This window comes from Ursus arctos, unplaced genomic scaffold (genome assembly GCF_023065955.2).
Source record: "Ursus arctos isolate Adak ecotype North America unplaced genomic scaffold, UrsArc2.0 scaffold_14, whole genome shotgun sequence".
NCBI classification, from domain to species: domain Eukaryota; kingdom Metazoa; phylum Chordata; class Mammalia; order Carnivora; family Ursidae; genus Ursus; species Ursus arctos.
In genome coordinates this window covers 70,090,218-70,113,856 of record NW_026622808.1, presented here as the reverse complement: position 1 = coordinate 70,113,856, position 23,639 = coordinate 70,090,218, and the positions used below count along the sequence as shown (strand labels likewise).

Here is a 23,639-nt window from a genome sequence, read left to right as displayed (position 1 = left end):
AGAAAGACAAAGTTATTGTCTTAAGTTAATCAGCGTCGGGAGACTTGTTACACAGTGTCATTGTGGTGATTGCTGACTGAGTCAGTCAGGAAGAGCAGCCATCCACAAATACTGATTGCTTTCTTATTGTTAGAAACAGCTTTAAGTGTATCCCAGTGCATATACATAATAAACATAAAATATATTAACACACAACACACACACACATTCTCACGATCAGTGACTTGGTTCTTGGCCTCAAGGGTTTTATCTTAGCTTTGGAACTCTCCACTTTCAAAGACCACAGAGATTAGCCTGATGCCCGGTCACAAGCTCCAGCAGGACTGTATGATCGTTCCCCAGATGAACCGATTCCATCAGAGAAAGAAGCTCTCTATTGAGCTTCCCGAAAGACAAAGCCCCCAAGGAGCCTTGGGGGTAACCGAAGAAGCTGCAAGGGTGCTGCAAAGTGGGGGAGGGGTGGGTCCTGCTAATGAGAGAGAACCCGTTGATGCCCATCAGGGTGGGTCCGAACCCAAGCTCACCCTGACTGGGCTGCATCAGCCACGCGGTACTGACACCTCGTGAATGGACAGACGCCGGCTTCCTGCATCTCCGATGTGGAGGAGGAATGCACACTGGCTCGTACTCGGTCAGTGCCTACCAGCGTGCAGGTGCTCGCTATGTGCTACCCCGTCAAATCTGTACGACCGCCTTTACAGACAAGGACCCTGAGGTTCCCTGGGCCCTGCACGTGCTGTTCCTTACCTCCTCTGTCGCATCTGCCACTCCCCTTGCTCCCCCTGCCTCCCCTGTCTCCTGATCGCTCCCCTCACGAGCCAGACACTCTCCTACCTCAGGACCTTTGTACTGGCTATTCCCTCTTCCCCTCGAGGACCCGTTGCGCCTCTTCCCCTCCCTCAGGTCTTCGCGTGGTTGCCACTTTCTCGGTGGGACCAGCCTATTTAGAACGGCACCCAGCCCCCCCTGCGCTGCCCTGCTCTACCCCTGTTTTGATTTTTCTCCCTGACGCTCACCTCCAAGTTATAGACTCTCTAGTCATTCGTTCCTGCTTAGGGTCTAACAAGGGCAGGGATTTTTGTCTGTCTCATTCACAGCTGTATTTCCCGTGCTTAAGACCAAGCCTGGCCATGGCAGGTGTTCCACAAATTACAGTGTAAACAAATAATCCACGAGTGAGGCTGGGGGATGTGAAAGACAATGCAAATTGTCAATAGCAAGAAGTTTTCCGAGCAAACTGAAGCCCCACAGTCTGCCTGCCCGCCTCGCACAATTAAACCTACAGCCGCACTTCTCTCTTCCGGCATATTCCATTGTTAGCTCTGAAACACAAAGTGTCAGTCACTTTTCTTAACAATTCTGCTGCGCGGAGGGAGGAGAATGGGGGAAGTGACAATTTTCTTTTCTCTCTTGCTTTTTAAAAAAGGCCTTAAGAATCAGATAAGTTTTATGGGGAAACCAGTCGACCTATCATGTCAATGACAAGCTATTACTAATGGGGAAATACCATCCTTGAAAATGTGAGTAAACATCACTCCTTGCAGGTGAGGACGATTTGGGAGGCCCCAGGCACAGATCTGGAACAGTTCCCGTCGTTGCAAACCAGCACCCCTATTCTGTAACTGTGGCAGCTGTGACACACAGGCCAGACCGGTCCCAACCCTGTCTCTAGGCGCCCGGCTGATGGGCCACCGTCTCAAAGCTCTCCAGGCCCGTCCTCACGCCTCTCTTGGCCCCTGGACCACACACGCACGTGTGACCAAACCCAGCCCTGTGCCTGGCACGCAGCAGGTGTTCAGTGAAGCTCGGTTCACCTCCCTCTGGGTCACATGCCCGAAGGGATGTCTGTGTCCACATGTGGTCATTCGGACAGCTTGACCATGGGTGTGCTCCCACATCTCATCTCACCTTCTGCTCAGGGAGGCTTCTTTAGCTCAGAGACAGTGCTGTTTTATCAAGATGTATTGAGCCCAGGGAGCCTGATGACTTTGGGGGCTCTTGGTTGGTGGGTCAGCTGGGAGGAAGGGGGGCCTGCCCCAGAGCCCCCCTGCTGAGCAGCCGGGTGGGGGGGGGCCTCCCTGCACCCAGGGGCCTTGGAATCTGTGCCTTTGGCCTTCAAATGAAGGGCTGTGGACGATTCCTCTCCTTTTTTGGTAAAAGAGAAAGTTTCCACTGAATAAACCCTCTAAGCAATTTTTCCGATCTGGTGACATGTGTACAATAACCAGGGAAAGAAATTATTATTATTATTATGGTGCCTAAACAATCCAGGGCTTCTCCCCAACTCCAGAAAAAGAGACAGCTGGCCCCTCTCACGTTCAGTCTTTGCTAGCAGCCCTGCCCTGCAGGCCTGGTTTTCGGCATTGAAGAAAGGAAGCCCGTGGCGTGGTAGAGAGAGTGCCACCTTCCAGATGAAAGCAGAGCAGAAGGAAGGGACAGAACTATGTTGATTGCATGCAGAGCTTGCGCTGGGTTCTTTGATTCAAGGTTTCTAGGGGAACTCTCCAGCTCATTACCCAGATGGGAAAACTGAGGCTCAGAGAGGTCAACGGACTGGTCTCAGCCACACAACCAGAAACAGAGGGCCAGCCCCGAACCCAAGTCCCTCTGCCTCCATCCGGGAGAGCCCCATAACGGAACACCTGCGGCTGAGCTCAAGCTGAAAGCAGCCAGCCAATCCCTGTGCGAGGCTCTCAGGATACTCTCAGCACGGCTGCCAGGGTAGGAGCTGAGGCATGGGGGCGAAAGCGCTGTGTCTCTCCTCCTAGCTTCGGCCCTTGCTGCTGTGTCGGCCCCTCGGCTGGGCTCAGGTGCCCCCTCTGGGAGTCTGAGCGTCTCTGAGCAGAGCTTTGGCGGAAGGTGCGCCCCGGGGAGCTGGCACGGCGCCCCGACAGACTGCGCGTCACGAGCTATTCCCGGAGCCGCTCCGGTGCTCTGTCAGATGGTGCAGACACCCCAGGGCCACCTGCGGGGGGCTGGGCCGCCAGCCAGGCTGCTCGGAGGCACAGCACCAAGAGGGGGCCTCACTGGTGGGACAGAGCCTGCCGCATAGGCACCGCACCCAAAACCATCTTCCAAAAGCAAAAATCCCAGCAAGCGGAAAGAGTACAGGGATCTGAATCGGTTTTGGCACTGGATGGCTGTGTAGCCTGGGGCAAGTTACTCTACATTTCTGAGCTCGCCTCCTCAGTGGGCACGCTGCCCGCCTCGCCACTTTGTTGAAAGGATTAACTGGGGTGGTGATCCGTGGAAAAATGACGAGCACACAGATGACAGATTTTCCCGGGTTGTAAAGTGTCATTTGGTTTTCTTTAAATAGGGCCCGTCCTCTGGTCCAAATTCATACACACATACACAATTCTCCAGTCTGAACTAGGGCAAACCCAGAGAGACCCCTGTTTTCTATCAACATGCCTCGAAATGCAGCAGGTGCTCACGGAACAGCTGTTGTATCCTGGGGCCTCAGAAGGACACAGAGATCTGCCAGTCTCGGCTGGTGTTCTGGGAGCACTTACTGTGCCGAGGGAAGGACGCTCGGGGAGGGAGGCAGGGAGCCGTGGGGAGGCCAATGGCTGTGGGGAGGCCAACGGCTCTACCTTGTGGCTGTGACTCCTCAGAGCCTGGGCGGGGGGGATTGCTGGCTTGGTTCAGGGCTGGGGTGAGATGCGATGCGTGAGCGGGTGTCCCTTCTCCAGCGGGCAGTACCACCTGCACCCGGCCCCTGCTTCCAGGTTTGGGGTAGAAGCCCATGGACTGCAGGGGGAGCACCGGTCTGCACGCACGGCCCTGTGGAAAGGCCTGGAGGCTCCACCCCTGGCACTTTTCGCCCGGTCCGTGTGTTGTATCAGTCACTCAGCTACAATAGCCCGGGATTGGGGTGCGGCCGGTCTCACTGTTTGTAGATGAGGAAACTGAGTCCCAGAGAGACCCGGCACACAGCCAGTCTGCGGCCGGGCTTGGCTCTAGAACTCAAGGCAGGGCCACTCCAGCCACCTTGCGTCTCTCATGTCCCACCTGCTCACCTCACAGGACTGGCCTCTGGGGGCCCAGCTCTCCAGGCTCAGAGCCACCCCATCTTCACACGCAGGGCTCCTCATTCTCAAACGTCCAGACAAGCATCGAAGGTGCACGGCACCCCAGGCTGCTTGCCGAGAGACCCAAATGTGCCTCGACATCCCAGGCAAGGTTGGGGTCCCTGGGTTGGCTTTACCTTTTTTCTTTTACCACTGATAGGGGAGAATCAAGGCACGGACAGGATTCACGAGCTGTGAGCGGGATCCTGCCCTGGCCCTCCTGCTCCCGGCATGGCCCATCATCCGTAAGCGAAGACGGAGACCACTCCACCAGCCTTGGAAGCAACTTGTGGGAATGAAATTCAGCAAAAGCTACGAAAACCCTCAAAAAAGGTGTCGGAACAGTGCAGCTACTTATTTTTCCCAGTGTAGACTTAAAAACTGTGTACCTCACATGTACCCGTAAAAGCCGTGTACTTGTACATGTGTATACTGCAAACTGTGTACTCGGAACGGGCCCCCAGAGGCTGATGAAGCCCGGCGCCTGCTGTCACGAGGCGCGTCTCCACCGCCCGCTCCCTCGCCTGTGTTCTGGCCTGCCCTGCCCGTTGGCAGCACGGCACACGGTTATTTTTAGTTCTCGGTGGGCCAGCCGTTTCCTGGTCATGTGCTGCTTGAGCTCCCACTTCAGGAAGGCTCACCAGCCAGACGCCCCCTCCCCCAGGCAGCCCCTGCGGCCCCCTGAGGCATCCGGTGTGGGCCTGACACGTCCCAGGGACATGTTCAAATGCAGCCAGCCCTGGCTCTACCTGTTTCCAAATTTCTGTGAGGAGCTGCTTTTCTGGTCCATCTGCAGCCAGAGTGATTTTGAATGTTCATTTACGAAAGGGCGGTGGTGGCCGGTTCCAAGCCTGGGGGAGGCACAAGGACCCCTTCCTGGGAAGCTGGAGTCCAGGCCTGAGCCCACCATTTGTTGCCAGGACCTTGACCCCGCACCTGTCCCCATCCCCCTGGAAGAGAAGAAGGGCCTTTCTTGCAGGTTTGCCGCAGCTTGCTGACGTGTCAGCGACCACTAAGTGACTGTCAGGGTCACTATTTGGGCCTCGGTTAGGAGCATGCTGTAAGAATAGGCATCGCTTGCTGACCTGCGCCCGGGTCAGCTCCTGCTCTAAGTGCTTTTCAGATGGTCACTCACAGGGGTTCTGCAGCGAGGACCGATATCATGAGTTCCACCTCACAGGTAAGGAAATGGGGGTCCCCGGGGTCCGGTCCTTGGCCACGGCCGGCAGCCGGTGAGTGCCGGAGCTGGGATTTGAACCCAGGTGGCCACTCCAGGATCCCTCTCACCCTGGGCAGCCACATTAGGTCACTCCCCTCCGCGTGCCCTTGGTCTCAAAGTGTGCTTCAAGAGGCTGCGTGTCCCCGCTACTGATTAGGGACCCATGTGCGTTTCACCCGACCGGAATGTCTTTAGGAAAATACTCAATATTCGCAGATGGGATTATTTTTATAATCCAAGGTAATTGTTACCTAAGCCAGGGGCAGACTGTTTCAATTTAGAAGGTGCCTGGCGCGTGGCAGGGGGAGCCGGTCTGCTGGAGCTCGGCGCTCTGCTAGGCCTGCCCGCACGCGGACCCAGCCAGGGAGCGGGGGTGCAAGGGAAGGCACTCATCTCAAAGCAGGCTTTTAAGGCACCCGTGGGGGCATCTGCTCAGCACCAACTAAGGGTATTATGAAACAACTGCTAAAGGGCATCAGCCCTATTGACAGCCTGAAGCTGCCCCGGACACTAAGAATGCCTGGCCAGCCTCCAGTTGTGTGGGCTCTGCAAGCTCAAGGCCAGCTCTGACTCAGCTGCAATGGGAACCTCCAGGATGTGCCCAAGGCCTCCAGGAACACGCAGGAGTGTGCCCTCTGCTTCCTGAGGGGCCTGCTATGGCCAAGACTGCCTGGGGTGCGGCTCCCGCCCCGATCCAGGTGGGGACCTCTGCTGTCCAAGCGCAGAGCCCTCCTGGACAAGTCCTGCTGCGGACCGGGTGCAGAGCCTGGGGATTGTCGACCTCCCCCTCTGCTCTACGCTCTGCCACCATGACCCTGCGATCCACAGGCTCTCTTCGAGTTTTGTTCCTTCCCCCTTCCACACCTCTATCCCTCCCATTGCTCCCCCACCCTGTAATCTCCCAGAGATGGGACCTTATTTGATGGGGGTAGGATACCATCCTCAGGGAACTGCTAAGCTCATTTATTCCACAAAACCATGACACCTCCCCCCAGGAAGTGACCAGACTCTCAGCTGTGCTAAGGAAACGGGAAGAAAGACAAGACAAGGCTCCAATGCCGGGGGAAATGCAGGAGGAACTAAGAGTCTAGCAGGGGAGGCAAACGTATGAACAAATAACTAAAAATACACAGTGGGAGAAGAGCTGTCCTTGAGCGAGGGAAGGATGGCCCGGGAGCACTGAGGGCAAAGAAGGGAAGGAAAGCTGCAGGGAGATGCGAGCTGGGGCTGCAAGCTGGGCTCGGTGGGGGTGGGCAGGCCAGCGCTGGCCACGGGAGGCGACCAGGTCCCTGGGGAGGCTGCAGCCCCAGTATGCGCATGGCCTTTGGCCAGTGTCCGCACAAAGCTGTATGTTAGGAAGCAGCTGATGCTTCTGGGGCCTTAAAATACCCTTGGCCACTGTGGGCAATACTGAGCTGCTTGCAGGTGGTGATAGAAGTCCAGCAGCTGACCCATTGGACGGCAGCCAACCCCTGCCTCGGAGCCCCGGTCCCGGCCATCGGTGAGGCTCTCGGCAGCAGCACGTCGCTGCTGCTCCTGTGTGGCTGGACCGTCATCCTCCAAATCCGGCCCACACCCAGTCACCTGGTTCCCGGGCTCTGGCCACCGAACTCAATGGTGGCTTCTCAACCATGAACACCCTGGACAATGGAGGGAATCCAGTATGCCCTTCCTACCACATGCCTGGTGTTCTGCTTCCCCAAAGCTCAGTATTCCCACCTTTAAAGTGGGAGGACACGCCTGTGACTCATGGTGTCAGCCTGAGACAGGGGCGCTCACTCCCATGTCCTGCCCCTGCTTCTGCGTCTTTGCCCGGCTGCCTGTTCTCCTGCCCCACCCCTACCAGGGGCGTCCCGATGCAGCACAAGCCTCAGCCCTCGTGGGGCTCCTTGGCAGGGACTGCCAACGCTCTGCCCTTTCTCCTGCAGTCTTCCTCCCTCCCAGCTATCTCAAGTGCCACCTGCCTCTCTTGGAGTTGGCAGGGTCCCATGGCCCCACCCTGATGACCTGTGCCTCGAGCAAGGGCAGGGTCCGTCTGAGTTCTGGGTGTCCCATCCCCCAACAGGGCCTCCTGGGTAGTGCCCATGCCTGTTTGCTGAGGTGACCCTCCCCTGGGCCAGCTGTCCTCCCTTCTCTGCCCTGATGCGGGAACTCTGACATGGTAAGGGAGGAACTTGGGGAGAACACACTATCCTTCGAGAACGCGCACACAGCAGACTCCCTGGGCTCTGTGAAGCCTAAGGAAGAAGAGCAGGTCTGGTGCATTTGTGGGAGAGGGGCCAAGAACAGGGGCTCCGGGACTGCGGACCTCTGTCACCTGCATACCCGTCCTCTGCTGTCCTGCCTGGAGAACGGGCCTACGGATGCCCAGGCTATAGGTTTGCCGTGCAGAATAAGTGAGATGAAATGGCCCAGGACAGTCTCAGCCCACAGTTAGTAGCCACACGGTAACTAACTACTGGCCCTATGTTGTACAGAACAGGGTGGGTGGCTCTTGGGGTGCTCTCCCCACCTGTGATAACTGTACCTACTTCTAGGCGGTCAGGAGGGTCACACAGGCATTGTTTCAAAAGCCTCACACGTGGACAGCCAGGGGTACAATAACTATTAATAAGTATTAATTGAATGCAAGTATCATCTCATCGTATAATGACTCTTCTAAATACCCCATGAGACAAGTCATGTGACATCCACTTTTCAAATCTGGAAACGACACTCAAACTCAGGTTTTCTACGACTATTAAGCAGTCACCCACCACAGCCAGAATTTGGAGTATTTAAGGTGAGCCAGGCACTCCCCATGGATGATCTCAATTGACCCTCCCACTCCCAGTGCTAGGGGATAGGTAGAGACTTTGAGTCTTCTCTGCTACGGATGAGAAAATGGGGACTCAGAGAGGTTAAGGAACTTGCCCAGGGTCACACAGCAAGTAAGTGGTTCAAGGGACTCGAACCTGGGTCTTGCAGACACCAAGGTCTACATTTTTGTTCTACTTCCGTATATAACCTATGTATACACTCTAATTATGTACCTCTTTTCTCAGTTCCTGAACCACGACAAAGAACGTCCGTGGTGCTGAGAAGAATTTCCTTCCCTAGAATTATTCAGCCTTTTTTTTTTAAACACAGCATCACATATAAGTAATTTCACTTTTTTTTCTCCTCCAAGTGACTCATTTGAACACTTCAGAAACTGTGTCTTCCAGACACACAGAATGATGTCTGTTTTCTCCTTACCAGAAAATCTTAAATATTTCCATCTCTGGGGCCACGTGAGTAATTAAGAAATGAATGAATACGTCCTTGGGGTAAATTCCTTTTGAAAGATAACCAGGTAGCAAATTATTAGGCCAACTCCAGCACTGAGACGAGAAACGTGGCACTGACTTTCCAGAAGCATCCATTTGGCTTTTGAAGCCTTTAACACAAACTCCTGACTCAGGACTCAGACTACAAACTCGCCTGTAGGCCTCAAAAGGGCAACTTGCTTTTGTTGCTTCCACAAAGCAGAGTAAACAAGGTGCCTGATTCCCGCTGACTCACAAGCGAATAAGTCAGTGCTCTTGGGGGAACCTTCCCCAGCAGTCATGTTCCACACTGCCGACAAAACGAAATCAAGGGCCTGGGCGGCTCAGTCAGTTAAGCATCTGCCTTCGGCTCAGGTCATGATCCTGGGGTCCTGAGATCGAGCCCCACATTGGGCTCCCTGCTCAGCGGGGAGCCTGCTTCTCCCTTTAGCTCTGCCCCTCACGCCCCCCACATAAACAATTAAAATCTTAAAAAAAAAAAAAAAGAAAATATTACATTTCCAATTTTAACTGTATCTACAGTGTAGTTTAAAGGAAATTCTACAAAAGAAATATCGGCAGTGAACCCGGCCCCCTTTCTCCTCGCAATCTGCCGGCTTGCATCAGAACATCTGGGAGTGGGGCCCGCCCATCTGCGTTTCCACAAGCCTTCTGGGGACACCACTGTCCACTGGAGTTTGAGAACCCCGCTTCCTCTCATTCTATCCCACAAACACAATATGTTGTTGTTGTTGTCGTTATTATGACTGCGTCATTTTATAGCTGAGCAAACCGAGGCCACAGAAGTTTGTCTTTTATTCAAGAAAGAGGCAAGTGACCAAATAAACTCATGTCAGATATTTATACCCAAGATGGAAGGTCTGGGTGTGCTTACCTGTGAATAAAGGAGGAAGAGGAATAAAGGAGGGGGAGAAGGAGGAAGGGAACCACAAAGCCCTCTCGGGATACAGAGGGCGCACGGCCCACCCTCCTACACCTGCCACCCCGGTGGCCAGTTCACGGAGGCCTGTCCTCGGAGCCGGGCTCCCTGAGCAACTCAAGTGTCAAAGGGCAAATCACTCCATTATTCTCACTTGCATATTTACTAAAGCAAGAAAAGTTGACACATTTTTCAAACATTTCAAACAAAAATCTATTATGGTGACGGTGACCAATTTTTAGAATAGGTCCAGCAAGGGACCTTGACTCAAAATGGTCTCCTTGTATGGAAAACACACATATCATCTTTTCCCCTCAAATTTCCTAAATACCCTTCATGGGACTGGGTAGAGCCCCCTCGGGAACAGAACAGGGCATAACTGCCGCCCACGAACCTTCCCTCAGAACTTCCTCTTCTCACACACCCCAGCTGAGCTAGAAAAAATAAAACAAACAATCCCCCTTCAACACTTTCCCTCAAATATTTGCAGATAATTAATTCACTGTTAATCAGTTGCGAATGGCTCTTTGATACTTTGTAAACAGAAACAGAGCGGCTCTGGCCTCAGCAAACGGAGCCTCAGCAAATGTATTTTTCAGCGAGCAAGAGGGGTCCAGAGTCAGGAGGCTGCTCCCCGGGGAGGGCTCCCTTGCAGCCGCCCTGCCCCCCCCGAGCCCGCCAAGATGCCCACATTCCAGGCAGGACCCCGGCCAGTCTCCGAGTCCCTCCACCTGCAGCAGTGCCTGCTGGTGGGACAGGGGAGCCCGCCCCAGCACCTTGCCCCTCTCTCTCGGTCACACCCACCGCTCAGCGTGCGTGGAAGTCAGAGGGGTTTCCAGTGAGTCACCGCGAGCAGCTGGTGACCGAGGGACAGCATAAGCATGAGCCCTGGTTTTCTCTGCACTATATTTAGAATGACACAGAAAATCCCATCCTCTGGTGTTTCCACCTGTTTGGACGTCCCGGAAGCTCCCCCACTCTGTCTGCCCACACCTCTCCCTCGCTGGGCCCTGCCTGTGTCCTGTCTCCTGACGGCTCCCGAAGTCTCCTGGTGGCCCTCGCTGCTTCCAACAGCCAGCCTGTCACTCCCTGCGTCAACGCCTTCGTGAGCTCCACGTATCCAGAGGGACTCATCACAGAGCCCCGAGCTTCGCAGGCCAGGGGCTGCCTGCCCCCACCCCCTGCCCCCTGGTAATGCTGCTAAACCTCAGGGTCCCGTGAGTCCTTGCACTTGGACGTCTCCCTGCACACACATAAGCATGTCAGATTGGGCATCTACATTGTGCCTGTATGGTGTCTTCCACCTGGAACTGTGGTTCTTGACCTTGGCTGCACATGAGAACCACTTGGGGTGATTTCAAAAGTCTCCATACCCCAGACACATCAAAGACCTAAGAAATCCAAGGCTTTCCAGAGAGAGGGCCCAGGCGTTCATATTTTTTGAGACTCCCCAAGGATTTCAATGGGCAGTTGAGGTCCGAGCCACTGCTCTCAATGATGGGTGCCTCTCTCCACACCCTTTCTTCTCCTGGCAGGCCCCTACTCATCCCACATGACCCGGCCACCCTGCCAGCACTCTGGGCGTCGGGGAAGCCCGTGTACCTCCTCGGCACACCCGACTTACAGGCCTCCTCTGCTCCAGCCTCCACCCACATCGCTTTCAAGCTTCACTGGACCGTTGTCCCAATCTTGGCCACCAGACTCCAAGTTCCAGTGGCCACTCTGCTGGGTCCTCTCCACAAGGATGAGACCCAACAGTGCCCTGTGGATGTGGATACTCTTACGTGGATGTTTAAAACATCTCTGGTCTGGTGGGTTTGGGATCAGAAACTCCTTCCTCTGTTCAGCCAACTCTGGTGATGCCTCCCCTCTGCTCTACACGGTGGACGAGAAGGCTGTAGGGAGAGCGCGGGGCTGACACGATGACTCAGTAAGACAGTCTCCTCCAAAGGAAGGAGTTACCGCTCAGGATACTGATTACTATAATGAAGCTGAGCATGTGATAGGGGCCGCTAAATTTTTCTGGGGAAGACAGGTCGCTCCATCACCAGCACGTCAGCTCCCGCGTCGGTGAATCTGTCCTTGCACAGCCCTTAACCCAGGCCTGCTGCACAACTGGGAACGTTAACCACTACTTATTGGTGCTGCTCATAATGACCTTTGCATCAAAACCTTATGAAAGGACAGAAGGATGGATGAGACAGACAGGAGGTGCTGTTATAGCCTGAAAACACGTACGGTAGAAATGGCTGGGAAACACTCCTCTCCGTGAGCAACCTGGGGTATGGTGTGCCAGAGGAGCAGATGCCTACTGACAACATCCTTTCTCCACTTCTTGCTGACAGAAGCTGCTTTGTTGGTGGCAGCAAATGTACCAGGAGCAAATGAGATTTCCCTGCCTCCCTTGCAGCTAGGGGCGGAGCCATGCGGTGCAGTGCCAGCCAAGGACGTGTGGCTGGAATACGCCGGTGAGCGTTCCTGGTATGAGCCCAGCCCCCTCCTCCGTGTTGTGCCCACATCCCCTCTTACTGAGAACGTGAGGCTGGAGCGGCTCCCATGGGAGGAAAGCCACAAGCTAACAGCAGCTGAGCAAGACTGCAGATGGAGCTTCGGACAGCCGGGGTGGGAGAAGAAGAAAGTGTTTGTGAAGACGGTCAGTCTTCTGTCGCAGGCAAACTGCCCCTGACTGGTATGAGTGCTCTGGTGCGATGAGAATGTCTCCCTTGGCTCTAGAGTCTCAGAATCCTCACCTCTAAAATGGGGTCACAATATCCATCATTAAGAGGGAGTAGAATGTACCAAAAGTGCCACTCGACCAATGGCAGGAATCTTAATTCTCATTTCTGGCGAGCTGTTCACGCCGTGCGGTCATCTCGTAAAACCCTTAAAAAGCAAAGTTAGATGAGATACTAACTGAGCACAGCTCTGTGCTTGCCAGTCTACCGGGCATGCTGGAAACCCAGCCGGACAGCTACGCCACAGAAATCTCAAGATTTCTGCAGAAACAATGAAATATTATAACGTAGTTGGACAACAAGATTTAATTTGACATCAAGTTAGTGGCTGATATATAGAAACCCGCATTTCTAGAAATCGTGTTGTAGGAACCAGCAGCGGCAGCTCCGTTTGCCTTGTAAAGCATTTGCACATCTGTCTTTGCGCCAGCCTCTCCCGGCCAGACAGAGGACCAGGCTCAGGGCAGCACTCCGGGCTCCTGGCCTTGGCATAGCTGGTCCTGCTCAGAGCCTTGGAGTCCCCCGTATGGGTACCCAGCACGGTAGGCAGTCTGCATGGTGGCTGGAGGGGGTCTGGGAGAGGGCCGGAGTGCGTGTTGGTGGGGGCGGGGAATGTTACCATGCTCTGCTGGGCCCTCTCTATGCATTATGTCACAACAATCCTGACTGTACGACAGCACTGCCTTGCCCATTTGGCGGATGAGAAAACAGAGGCTTGGAATGGTTCAATGCGGTGTCTGAGATCTCAGGTCTGGAGTCGCAGCCTAGTGGGAACTTGGACCCAGGTGCGTTTGCACCCGAGCCCACTTGCTGTCTGGCATGAAGTTTCTAGCAGCATGCCTCTGACAACGCACAGGAGTGCAGGATGACAATGGGCCTGAAAACACGGGGTTGAGGTCACACTGGCCCTGGAGAGGCCACGGGCCCTAGAACAGTCTTTCTCAGCTCTGCATTTTTAATCCTTTGTGTTCCAACTGGCCCGGTAAATGCCCAGCATTCTTCCCCTCTCTGCTATATTTGAATTGAAAGTCTATGTAGGAAAGAATGAAGCCCGCCTATGTGTCCGTATGCATTCATGCCTGGTATGGACACCAAATCATCCATATCTTATCAAGAACCTGCCGTTCTGGGTTCGAATCCCTCCTTCTCCACATGTCTCAGCAAAAGGGAATAAAGCACAAATCACTAACTGCCAGGATCCACTTCTCCAGCTGGCACGAGATCCCACGACAACGGCCCGCTCACGCGGCTTTCCCCTACTAAGTAAGCCACGGTCACTTTCATCTGTAGACGACCACCAAAGTCACACACACATTCAACCGGATTCATTTCTTGACTAAAAACCTCCCTCTGGCACTAGCCAGGAGCTTTCCAATGAGTCGCGGGAAGAAGCCGATAAATCAAGGAACGCAGAACAGGTGAACATAAACAGCCACTCTGGAACTATCTTTAGAACGTCACAGAAGGCTATGCCTCCATCTAGGTGTTATTTTGGAAACATCAAAAGGCAGGCTGTTTCTTTTCTCCTTTTACTCAAATAAGGAAGCCTTTGAAACTTGTTTTTCAAGGTTCCACAGACAAGATAAATAGGGCACAACGGGTACTCGCTGCCCCAGGTGTGGCCAAGGGGAGTTCGTAAGGAGGTGACGGACTCCAAGACTCACACACCTCCTTGAGATTCTGGCTGCAGGTGTTTGGTGTTTGCAGAGTGTGATTATTCTTTTCTTCCAGCATGGCCCTAGACTGTCCAGTTTGAAGAGGGAGGGGATGATTGCAGCAAATATTAACAGAAACAAAGACAACAGGAAGAGAAGCACTCCCATCTTGGGCTTTTACATGAGGCGCAAAGTGCCGAAGCTCATAATGACACGGTCCCCACAGTGAAAATCAGGGTAGTCCTCAAACACTGCGTCTCAAACAACCTCACAAATATTGCCGGGACCATCTGCAAAGCGCTAAAGGACATCACAGCCACAATAAGAAAGAATTCAGTCAATATTCCCAGTTACGAAGATGTTTGCACACATCCGGCTTCAAAAGGACTCTTGGTAAGTCCTCATTTCCACTTCTTTATATTCAAAAAGGCCCAGCCAGCTTCTCATCCCCTGCTCCGTGTCTCTGTATTTCGCAAGGACTCCCAGGCCCTGTCATTGCTCCCCTCTCCCTCTTTTCAGCAATGCCATTTAATTATCTATTTTCATATCACATAAAACAGCAGCCATGTGGCTGGATCTGAGCCGGGACGATAGCGTGCCACGCTGAAGCTACGGAGAAATCACCGTGTTCAGTCACAGGGACACTTCATTCTTAAAGACTGTTAGGCAAGGGAAGGTCTAAATCGGGGGCCTTCCGAGCCATGAAGAATGTCACCAAAATGATGAAGGGATGACATGTGGGCTTAGACAATAAACATTGCATTTTGATGGTTATTGTGGATTTTGTTAAAGGACAAAGAATCAAAGAATCGGCCTGCGGACGTGTGTGTGTGTGTGTGTGTGTGTGTGTGTGTGCATATGCGTGTGCGTGGGTGTGGGTGTGTGTCTCTGTGTGTTTGGCGTTTTCTTGTGACCAATATGGCCTTTGAGACTTTTCCTATTCTCCTGGTGTGAAATGCTTTGTAAGAGTCTTGTGGTGAAAGGGGTTGAACTGTACCGTCGACGACTACACCACAGCCATCTGAAGTCCCTTGGGAGAAAACCGGGGCCCATTTTGCACAGAAAGTGCTTTATAAATGCAAGAGAGGATTCCTTGGCCTGGGGCGAGTTCTTGTATAAACAGATTCTGGCTTTGGTTTTTTTCAGTTGAGATTTCTAATCAGCCTGCATTCAATCCCAGACTCAACAGAAACTGCTGGTCAGACATATTTTTTTGTTTACATAACTACATTTTTTTTTTTTATTCAGAAACATCCCATGGACAGCGTCTTTTCCCAGTGTCACCGCAGGAATCACAGGAGAATAACAGAGCAGGAGGGATGAGAAAGGTGGGGTGACAGAAAGGGGGTCCCCCAAACGGTCAGGCGCCGGCCAGCAGTATGGGCCCTGTGCCCTGGGGGGGTACTCACCATGGTCGTGGGCGAATACCAGCAGCCCCAGCCCCACCAGCATCTGAGCCAGCTCGTCATAGCGACCGCAGTGCTCCCCGGCTCCATGAGACACAAAGATGAGGGCCCTGCAGGGGTGAAAGGGAGCGGGTTAGGAAGGCGAGAGAGCACGGAGCGCGGCTTGAGCAATACAGAGCTTTCAGGACACCAGCAACGAGGGCAAGACCAAATCGTGGGTGAGCCGGCCCTCAGCCCACCAGGACACGCCGTGGTCGTGGCCACAGTGGTCCTCAGACAGGTCGAAGTGGACCCTAGGTCTCTGGCCGAGGGAGCCAGGAGAAGGCAGCCTCAGCTTCCGGCCACGTGTGAGCCACAGAGGCTGTGGGCCTCGAGGGGCTCCAGCCTCTGGGCCAAACTGGAGGATGAGTCAAGCCGACAGGAGAGACCACGCCAGGAAGGGACAGCAGGTCCTGAAGGGGGTGCTGGAGCCCTGAATCCATCCAGGCTGACCTGAAGCCCGTGCTCCCCCCGCCCCCCCTTCTGTTGTGCTGTTTTTGTCCCTCGTAAAGAGAAGAGCCCTAACTGACATCCGGCTCTTTGCATTTGTGTGTGGGGGACGGTTTACTTCCCCGGGTTGCTGAATTCGCCTCACCTGTGCGCCTCGGATTCTCGGCCCCCTGGCTCCAGCTGGCACCCCCCCCCCCCGACCTTGAGCCTCCGGCAGCCTCTGCTAAGTCTCTCTCCTCAGGGCTGTTGACCCAGGGGCGACAGCGGCTCTCTGCCTACCTCCACCCCCAGTTACAACCTTCTCGAGGCAAAGACTCCGTCTCCGCCCTTTCTTTAGTAGCTAGCAGGGTTTTGAGCCTGGTGGAGATTCCGAAGGAAGGAAGGTCGAGAGGTTTTACAGGAAACAGCTATCTTTTGCACCTTAGATCTGTGCAGGAGAAGCCCAGGGATCCGGAAGCAGAGCTTGGCTGGGCACTCAGTCACCCCAGAAAACCTCCAGTGTGGCGGGGCAGCTCTGGGACCCGAACAGTGGCACCGCCACGCCGCGGCTCGCCCCAGCTTCGGCACGAGCCAGAGCCAGCTGCGCGTGGTGGGGGTTAATGAAGGAGCATTCAGATTCTCAGACAGACAGTTGTCAAGACTCCTATTCTTGGCATAAGACCCACAGGATGCTAGATTCCCCTTCGGGCAAAGAGGGAATGCTGTGAGCAACACCCATCCAATTTCTGCCAATAATGAGAGGAGGGAGGAGGGGTAGAAGAGGGAAGAGGGGGAGAAGGGAGAAGGGGAGAACCACAGCTGCCATTTTCCTGAGCATTCACAACGCATCGCTTCCTCTGTTAACTCCACATACGAGATCTCTAACCCTTACCATCATCCTAGGCTTTGTTTTCTTGACAGCTGAGAATGAAAATCAGAGAAGTTAAGTTTGTGGCCCAAGTCGCACAGCAAGTTGGTAATATGTAGATCTGAGCATGTCACTGCCGGCTTTCGGGCCTCCAGAGAGCCACCAGTGGGCTCGGAATACAAGTCATCCTGTCCCTTGCCTGCCTCGCCACTCCTCCTTCTGCACCCCCGCCCCCCAGCTTACCTCCCTGTCCTCACGAGGGGCTTCCTGCCATGCTCGGGCAGCACCTGGTTCTTCCTGCCTCAGGGCCTTTGGCCTTGCCAGCCTTCTCTCTCTGAGTGCTCTCCACCCAGATCTCCCATGGCTGCTGGTCATGCCCTGGTCTCAGCACTGACATCACCTCAAAGAGGCCTCTCCTCCACCCCACCTAGGGTGGCCTCCCCCACTTGGGTTTCTGACCGGCACTGGCCCCTCGCCGCACAGCACACTTGGCCGTCACTTGCACTGGTTGGTAACTGTCCACCACGGCATGCCGTTGTTTTGCCATCACTGGCTTGCTCAGTTCCTGGCTCTCTCCTCTTCAACGTCAGCTCAAGAGGCCGGGAGCCTCGTCCACCTTGCTGCTGGCAGAACCCCAGTGCCGTATCCCAGCCTACTGGCCCTCAACAGGGACGGGCAAATTGTGACAGGAGCGAACACCTCATTCAGAAGCCTGTGTCCTTTCTATGGCTCCTCTCCCAGGCTGTGCAGGGGCAGAAGCGTGCCTGTTTGTTCCGTCATGCTTATGCATTTTATTCTTTGAGCAGTGCACTAAATACCAGCATTGACCTCATTTGCCTCTGGTATGTGTCCTCTCTACCCTTTCCCTAAAAACAGAAGAGACTTGTTTCACACCCACTTCGCTGCTTCCTGGAATGCCCAGCCACCTGTCCCAGAACAGACATCCATCCGGGCAGATCCCCCTTGCCCGCCTGACACTTCTGGGGTTGACTGATGGGTTTTTCTCTCAGCTACTGAGGATTATGCCAGAATCTCTAAACAGTCAACTCCCATTTGCAAAAGGGGCAGGGCTTCCAGAAAGGATGGCACGAGCACTTTAACATCCTCTGGGAATGCGGCAGCTGCTGCATTAATTCAGCCCGCAGTTAATGCAGACGAGCAAGTGCTCCAGCCGGGTCAGGCTGCAGTCAGCCTCTCGCCGCGGTCAGGGTCCCGCTCGGTGGAAGAGCCCTGCAGGGTCTCACTTTGTGCCCGAAGGAGCGGCACAGGGCATGCCATTATGCCTGGACTCGCTTGTTAATAGAATCTATCCCCGAGACATGCTGTGGAAAAACACTTGGCCTCTGACTCTACAGAAATTTCTTCCAATCCAGTGGTTCTCAACCTTGCCTACAACTTGAAATCTCCTGGAGAGCTTTCAGCAAAGCCGAGGCTGGGTCCCACCCCCGGAAGAACCTCTGCGTTTAATTGGTCCGGGGTGGGAAAAGCTCTCCAGGGGTTCTGGTGCACAGCACTGCTCTCATCGCAGCATGGGACCTGGGCTAGACTACTGCTCAGATGCCACGTGGAACTCACCCGGGGCAAGAATGCAGCCATTCTGTCCTGGGGACGCACAGGCACTTGGAGCCACTCCTCTCCCCAGGGAACATGCTGGGTAAACCACAGTTTCTATCTGTAGAGATGCAGACGCTTCCAGAGATTGCTGCTGCCTTCCCTTTGGAAAGGAAGCCGACTGGCACGGCTGCCCCCACAGCAGGGAGCAGAGGCTTCCGTGGGCCTTCTCGGCATGGGTGAGGCAGCACCTGCTGGCTCAGCCCCTCCCTCACACCCCCGTCCCGAGCCAGACCAGCCATCTCAGCAGACACCTGGTCTTGAGCTGCCCCTGTGCTAAGTGGGGTTCTCCTTAGTTTGTGCATTTGGCTTGTGCCCGGGCCCCAGTTCTGATCAGTCAGTCTCTCCTCCCCCTCCCCGCACGTACGTGTTCCCTGGACCCGAGTCTTTGTTTTGTAGAATCTGTCTGGCAAAGTGAACATCAAACCACATTACTCCTCTGCCTTGAACCCTTCAGAGACTTCTCGCCGCAAGAGAACAAAGCTATTGCCTCTGTGATAACACGCCCCCCTCCCTCCTCCCCTCTGCCTGTGGCCTCCTTTCCAATGCTCAGACATGCCGCTCAGGGGGTGCACTGTTGAATGTTTCACAAGTGGGGTGAGCCGGGGGGGTGGGTCCTGATTTGCAGCGTTTGCCAATCACAGTGTAAATGCTCTCTCTCGGCCGGCTCACGTGCTGTCACTGAACACGGAATCGAAGGGCGTGCACACCCCCGCAAGCCCCCGCAAGCCCCGGCAAGCCCATTCCCACCTGGGAGCCTCGGGCTCTGCCGAGGCGGCTACCGGGGAGCCCACCCCCAATCTGCGCACAGTAGCAGCTTTGGTTCGTTGTGGGCACTGCTGTGGAAAGAGCCGTTGAGCACGGGTCACTGTCCCAAACTGCTTACCCGCTTCCACTAGCTAGAATGTGTTCCACGAGGGCTCAGTGTCATCTACGCTGTTTACTGCTACATCCTCAGCCGGCGGAGATGCTGGTGCGTAGTAGCAGCTCAGTAAGGATTTGTTGGCTGACTGGATGACCCTCAGGGCCTGGATCCTCTGCCCCGCCCCCCCGCAGCCCCCCGGGTTTGGAGTTCACACCTGGGGGCAGGCACGTCGGGAAGTCAGCCTGGCACGGGGTTTTCCATGGCTTCGTCCCACTCACCTGTCAGGACACCCCTGCTCCCCGGGTCCGACCTTCCTCCCTTCCCGCACACTAGGTGTGACACCAGGCTGTTCTTCTGCTCCCCAGTCACCGGCCAACCTCCAGGTCTCACCCCTCCCAGTGCCGGGGCAGATCCGGCCTCACCCCAAGCTGTGTGCATTTAGGCTCTGGCTCTCTGGCAGAAGGGGAGCCCCCCGCCTGGGGCTGTATGATGGCACTCCCTCCTTCACCACTGGATGCTGACCTCCACTTGGAACTTCCCCTTTGGGGTTTCACAAGATGTTATGATTCTTGTTGCTTCTGCTCCGAAAACATACAGCACCAAGGAACCGAGATGTGGTTAAATAAACACCCCAGTTGCTGGGAGGCTGGGACTAGAGCAGGCTGAAGCCAGGATGACTAAGTTTGATTCCGGGCGTCACCACACGTGGCCCTGGACAAGTCACTTGGTGGCTCGGAGCCTGCACTCACAGGACGGCAGCAACTGGGGACCTTGACTGAGGCTGTCCAGAGGTACTGACTCAAGGCTTATCACATGTCAAAGAGGGACAAATAGCACTGTCCCTGCCCTCACACAGCTCACAGTCCAGCAGGACAGACAGGTGCTCAGTGAATACACCTGCAGGCACGTATTGTGGGAAGCGCTAGGGACACAAAGAGAAGGGACCACGGGGAGCCTTATTTGGACAGGAGGGAGTGGCTGGGAAGGGCTCTGAGAAGTGAGGCAGCCAGAGCCTGGAGGGCCTCGGGAGCAAGGAACTGGAGGGTCTCTCCTTACGGAGGATGGATCAGCGCAGGGCAGTGAATGGATCTGACCTCCCAAAGCTTCCAGGGCTGCTGTGGAAAACTGAGGGGGGGAAGGAGGATGGTGTTTGTCAAGGAACCTGCAGGCTGGGCTCTCAGCAGGTGCCAGGCACAGTGTGGTTCCGTCCCTCCCCTCCTGCCCTGGCATTCTGCAACCTCGACAGAGAACAGCAGTAGAAAGCTAGCAGGGCCATTTACAGAGATAAGGCAATACCCACAGCGGCAGAAATTAGGTTGCAGAAGAGTCTGGTGAAGATCTTTTTCCTGGAACTTCTTTAATGGCTGCAGCCCGTTGGGAGACAGCCGTTCCGGGAGAAGGCAACGGCTGTCAGAGGGGGAGGCCCAGCCCCAGGAGCAGATGGCCTGCCTGGCATCCGGCCCTAGTAGGCGGGGCAGCTCCCAGCAAAGCATATGCAGCCCTTGATATGAACATGCCGCAGAACTTCGCAGAATGCATAAGCCGGGGCTGGTGCGGCCGTGCCCCAGATTGGACAGAGCGGAGTTTCCCCGGCATTAAAAAATGATTTCTTCCTTTGTTCCTTTGTTTATTCATTGTTTCAGTGACTAAACTTTCCAGGTCTCAGCGTGCTCACCTGTAAAATGGGGATAATCCCTCCACCACCAACCTCGGGGGGCATTGTGACACAAACGACCAAATGTGTATGGGATGCTCTGGGTCTTCCTGGCATACAGAAAGCGCTCTGTAACTGCCTGCCGTGAAGCTGTTTCCTCCGATGGCATAGAAGTCCTGCCTGCGGTCTAGAGCCCTGGCTTTACACTCCAGCCCTCCCATAAACTGATTTCTGGATCTCTGCAGGCCTCAGTTTCTCCACCTATGAAATGGGACATGGCAACTCCTCATTGGGGTTTTGAGATGAAATGAGGGAATGTATGTGAAGGTGTGCAGCTCAAGGCTGAGGCCTCGGACTGTCCTGTCACACATTCCACCTGCTCACCCCCCCCCCAAGAAGGTGAGGCCCGTTCACGGACCCACACTAGGCAGGGACCCGGGAACTGGGCGGGAACCAAGACAGGGACGGGTGCTGGAATGACAAGCACTCCCCTCTACCAAGGACACCCCGTCTGTCACCTACAGGACTGTGGACTTGCCGACCTCTGCCCTTCCATGCGCAGATCTGCGGGGGGATCACAACACCTCCCCCATGAGGCTGTCAGGAGGCTAACATGAACGGCTCAAACACTTAGCGTGGTCTGGCACTGAGTGGAAAATATCAGCTTCTGTCTTGCCTGCCCTTTCCAAGGTCACGGCCACGGTGAGGTCCATCAAAGGAGCTCAATGCCCAACTGAAGAAACGTTCTGCTCATTTTATTAGGAAAAATTCAGGAAACCCAGGATTTGTGGGAGGAACCCCATGTGTCGGGTGGACCCTGTGGACGTTCCTACCAGCAGGCAGCAGCTCAGGTGGCATCTGACCAACGCGGGGGGGGGGGGGGGAGAAGGACACTCGCCCCCCCAGACCCTTAGACCGTCCTCACGCGCAGGGGGCGGGAGGGCGTCCGCCTGCGTCTTCTGGCCAGTATGTGCTGTGAGTTCTCGCTTATCCCCAAGGCATCCCACTCAGGCACTGGGCGGCTCACTTCATCACCCACACCCACCCAACTCCTTCCTGCCAAATTTTATGCCTTGAAAAAAAATTCGCCCGGCACGTTTGTCATCGGGCCTGTGAGTGGGATTGTCAGGCTCAGTTGGACCCCTTTCCCATAACCAAAGCAGAAGCATGATGGGCTCTGCTGGAATCCACATTTAACCGTTTCCCCTCCTCTCGCCGAGCGCCAGGCGGACCATGTTCCTCTCCGTCGCTGGCAGGGCTCCCGCGGCACAAATAGTGTGCGGCGGGGACGGAAATAGAACAAAACCGCGAAGGGGTCTAAAATTTCAGAGGGGGAACTAGAAATAGACTTCTCATTTGTAAAACAGATCAATAATGCCTATCTGCCGGGGTCTTTGTGAGGGTTGATTGAGAGAATTTATGGAAAATAACCCGGCAGGAGGCTTGGTGCCGAGTCAGGCATTACGTAAGAGCGGATGCTGACGGCTGATATTTACCTTGGCTTGATGTTATCGAAGTGTGTTATGTGCTAACTCGTTTCACCCTCACGACAACCCCCATGAGGTGGGTCTGGCGATTTCCCCCATTTTTCCAATGAGAAAACCCAGGTCCAGAGCGGCTAAATAGCTCACCTGAGGTCACACAGCCAGTGGGCTCAGAACTCAGGAGAACCTGAACGCAGCCAGCCTGGCTCTCAGGTGTGCATTCTGGACCACGGCCTGATGGCATCGCAAGAGGAAGAGGCCAGGCAATCATGTCACAGTCCGTGGCCAGGTGGCCCCCAGAGCCCCTCGCCCCGTACAGCCTCTCCCTCAGGCCTCCCGCCCCAGCCCACCCCTTCTTCCACTCTGTACACCAACCAAAAAAGGACTTCTGGTTCTTCAACCCACCATCTCTGCCCCTGCCCGTGATTTGGCTCAGGTTCAACTCCTCCCCTCTCCGAACTCTGAAGCCTTTCCTGGGGTTCCCTAGGCTGAGCTACTGCTCCCTCCCTGAAGCCCTAACAACACTCTGTCCCCATCTCTTTTATCCAGGACTCGTCAATGTCTAGTGTGAGTAGACCACGAGTTCCTTGAGGACAAGGGCCATGTTTTATTGATTCGTCCTGGTGTCCTGTCCCTAGCAGCTAGGATGGCCTCCGTTCTATAAATGGCAAATGATGAATGACAGAACGAGTGAATGAGGGAATGAAGTGGCTCAGGGGAGACGGAGACAAGCGTGGGCTGGCACAGCCAGGGGAGCGTTCCTGGAGGCCCCTAGGCCGCTCCTGCAGGCCCTCCCACTATTTTGAAAGACCCTGATTCCCCCTAGTAAATTCCCTTTCGCTTTGCCTGGCTGTGGAGGTTTCTGTTGTCTGCACTGGATCCAAAGACTTTAACCAAGAGCTTGGGACTGCCGTTGGCCCAAAGGGACAGGAGAAGGAGGACAGTGAGGAGGACCTGAACGGAGCATTCGAGGTGATGGAGGACCCAGGAGCAGTGTGAGGGAGCCAAGGCGGACTCATGAGACCCTGAGGAGGGGGATGGCCCAGAGGAGGCAGGAAGGAGCAAAGCTCAGCAGATTGAGGACAGTGGGGACAGGAGCTAGACTGCAGGGGGCCCCAGATGCAGGAACACCCTCAGGGGCTCAGAGGTGCTCAGGGTCTTGGCTGGGCTGTGATAAGCCAGAGGGACCCGTGCCTATGGCTGGAAGGCAAACTCAAGACTCAGAAGCGTAGTAGGAATTAGGCTACTCATCTCTGAAACCCAACCCCACCTTAGTTATTTTTTTTTAAAGGCAGATCTGCAATAGAGGTGTTTTCTGAGGAGAAGATAAAATTATCCATGAGAGACTATGGACTATGAGAAACAAACTGAGGG

General features: G+C 54.8%; 1 protein-coding gene across 5 annotated transcripts in view; it reads right to left on the bottom strand.

The window, feature by feature from the left end:
- MGLL (monoglyceride lipase) overlaps positions 1–23,639 on the bottom strand; it is a 112,110-nt gene that overhangs the window by 55,361 nt on the left and 33,110 nt on the right. For all 5 annotated transcript variants that reach the window (XM_057311980.1, XM_048227198.1, XM_026501494.4 and 2 more), the window contains exon 3: positions 15,319–15,425. In XM_057311980.1, coding sequence (XP_057167963.1) covers positions 15,319–15,425 — 107 coding nt within the window. The remainder of the gene's footprint in view (positions 1–15,318; positions 15,426–23,639) is intronic.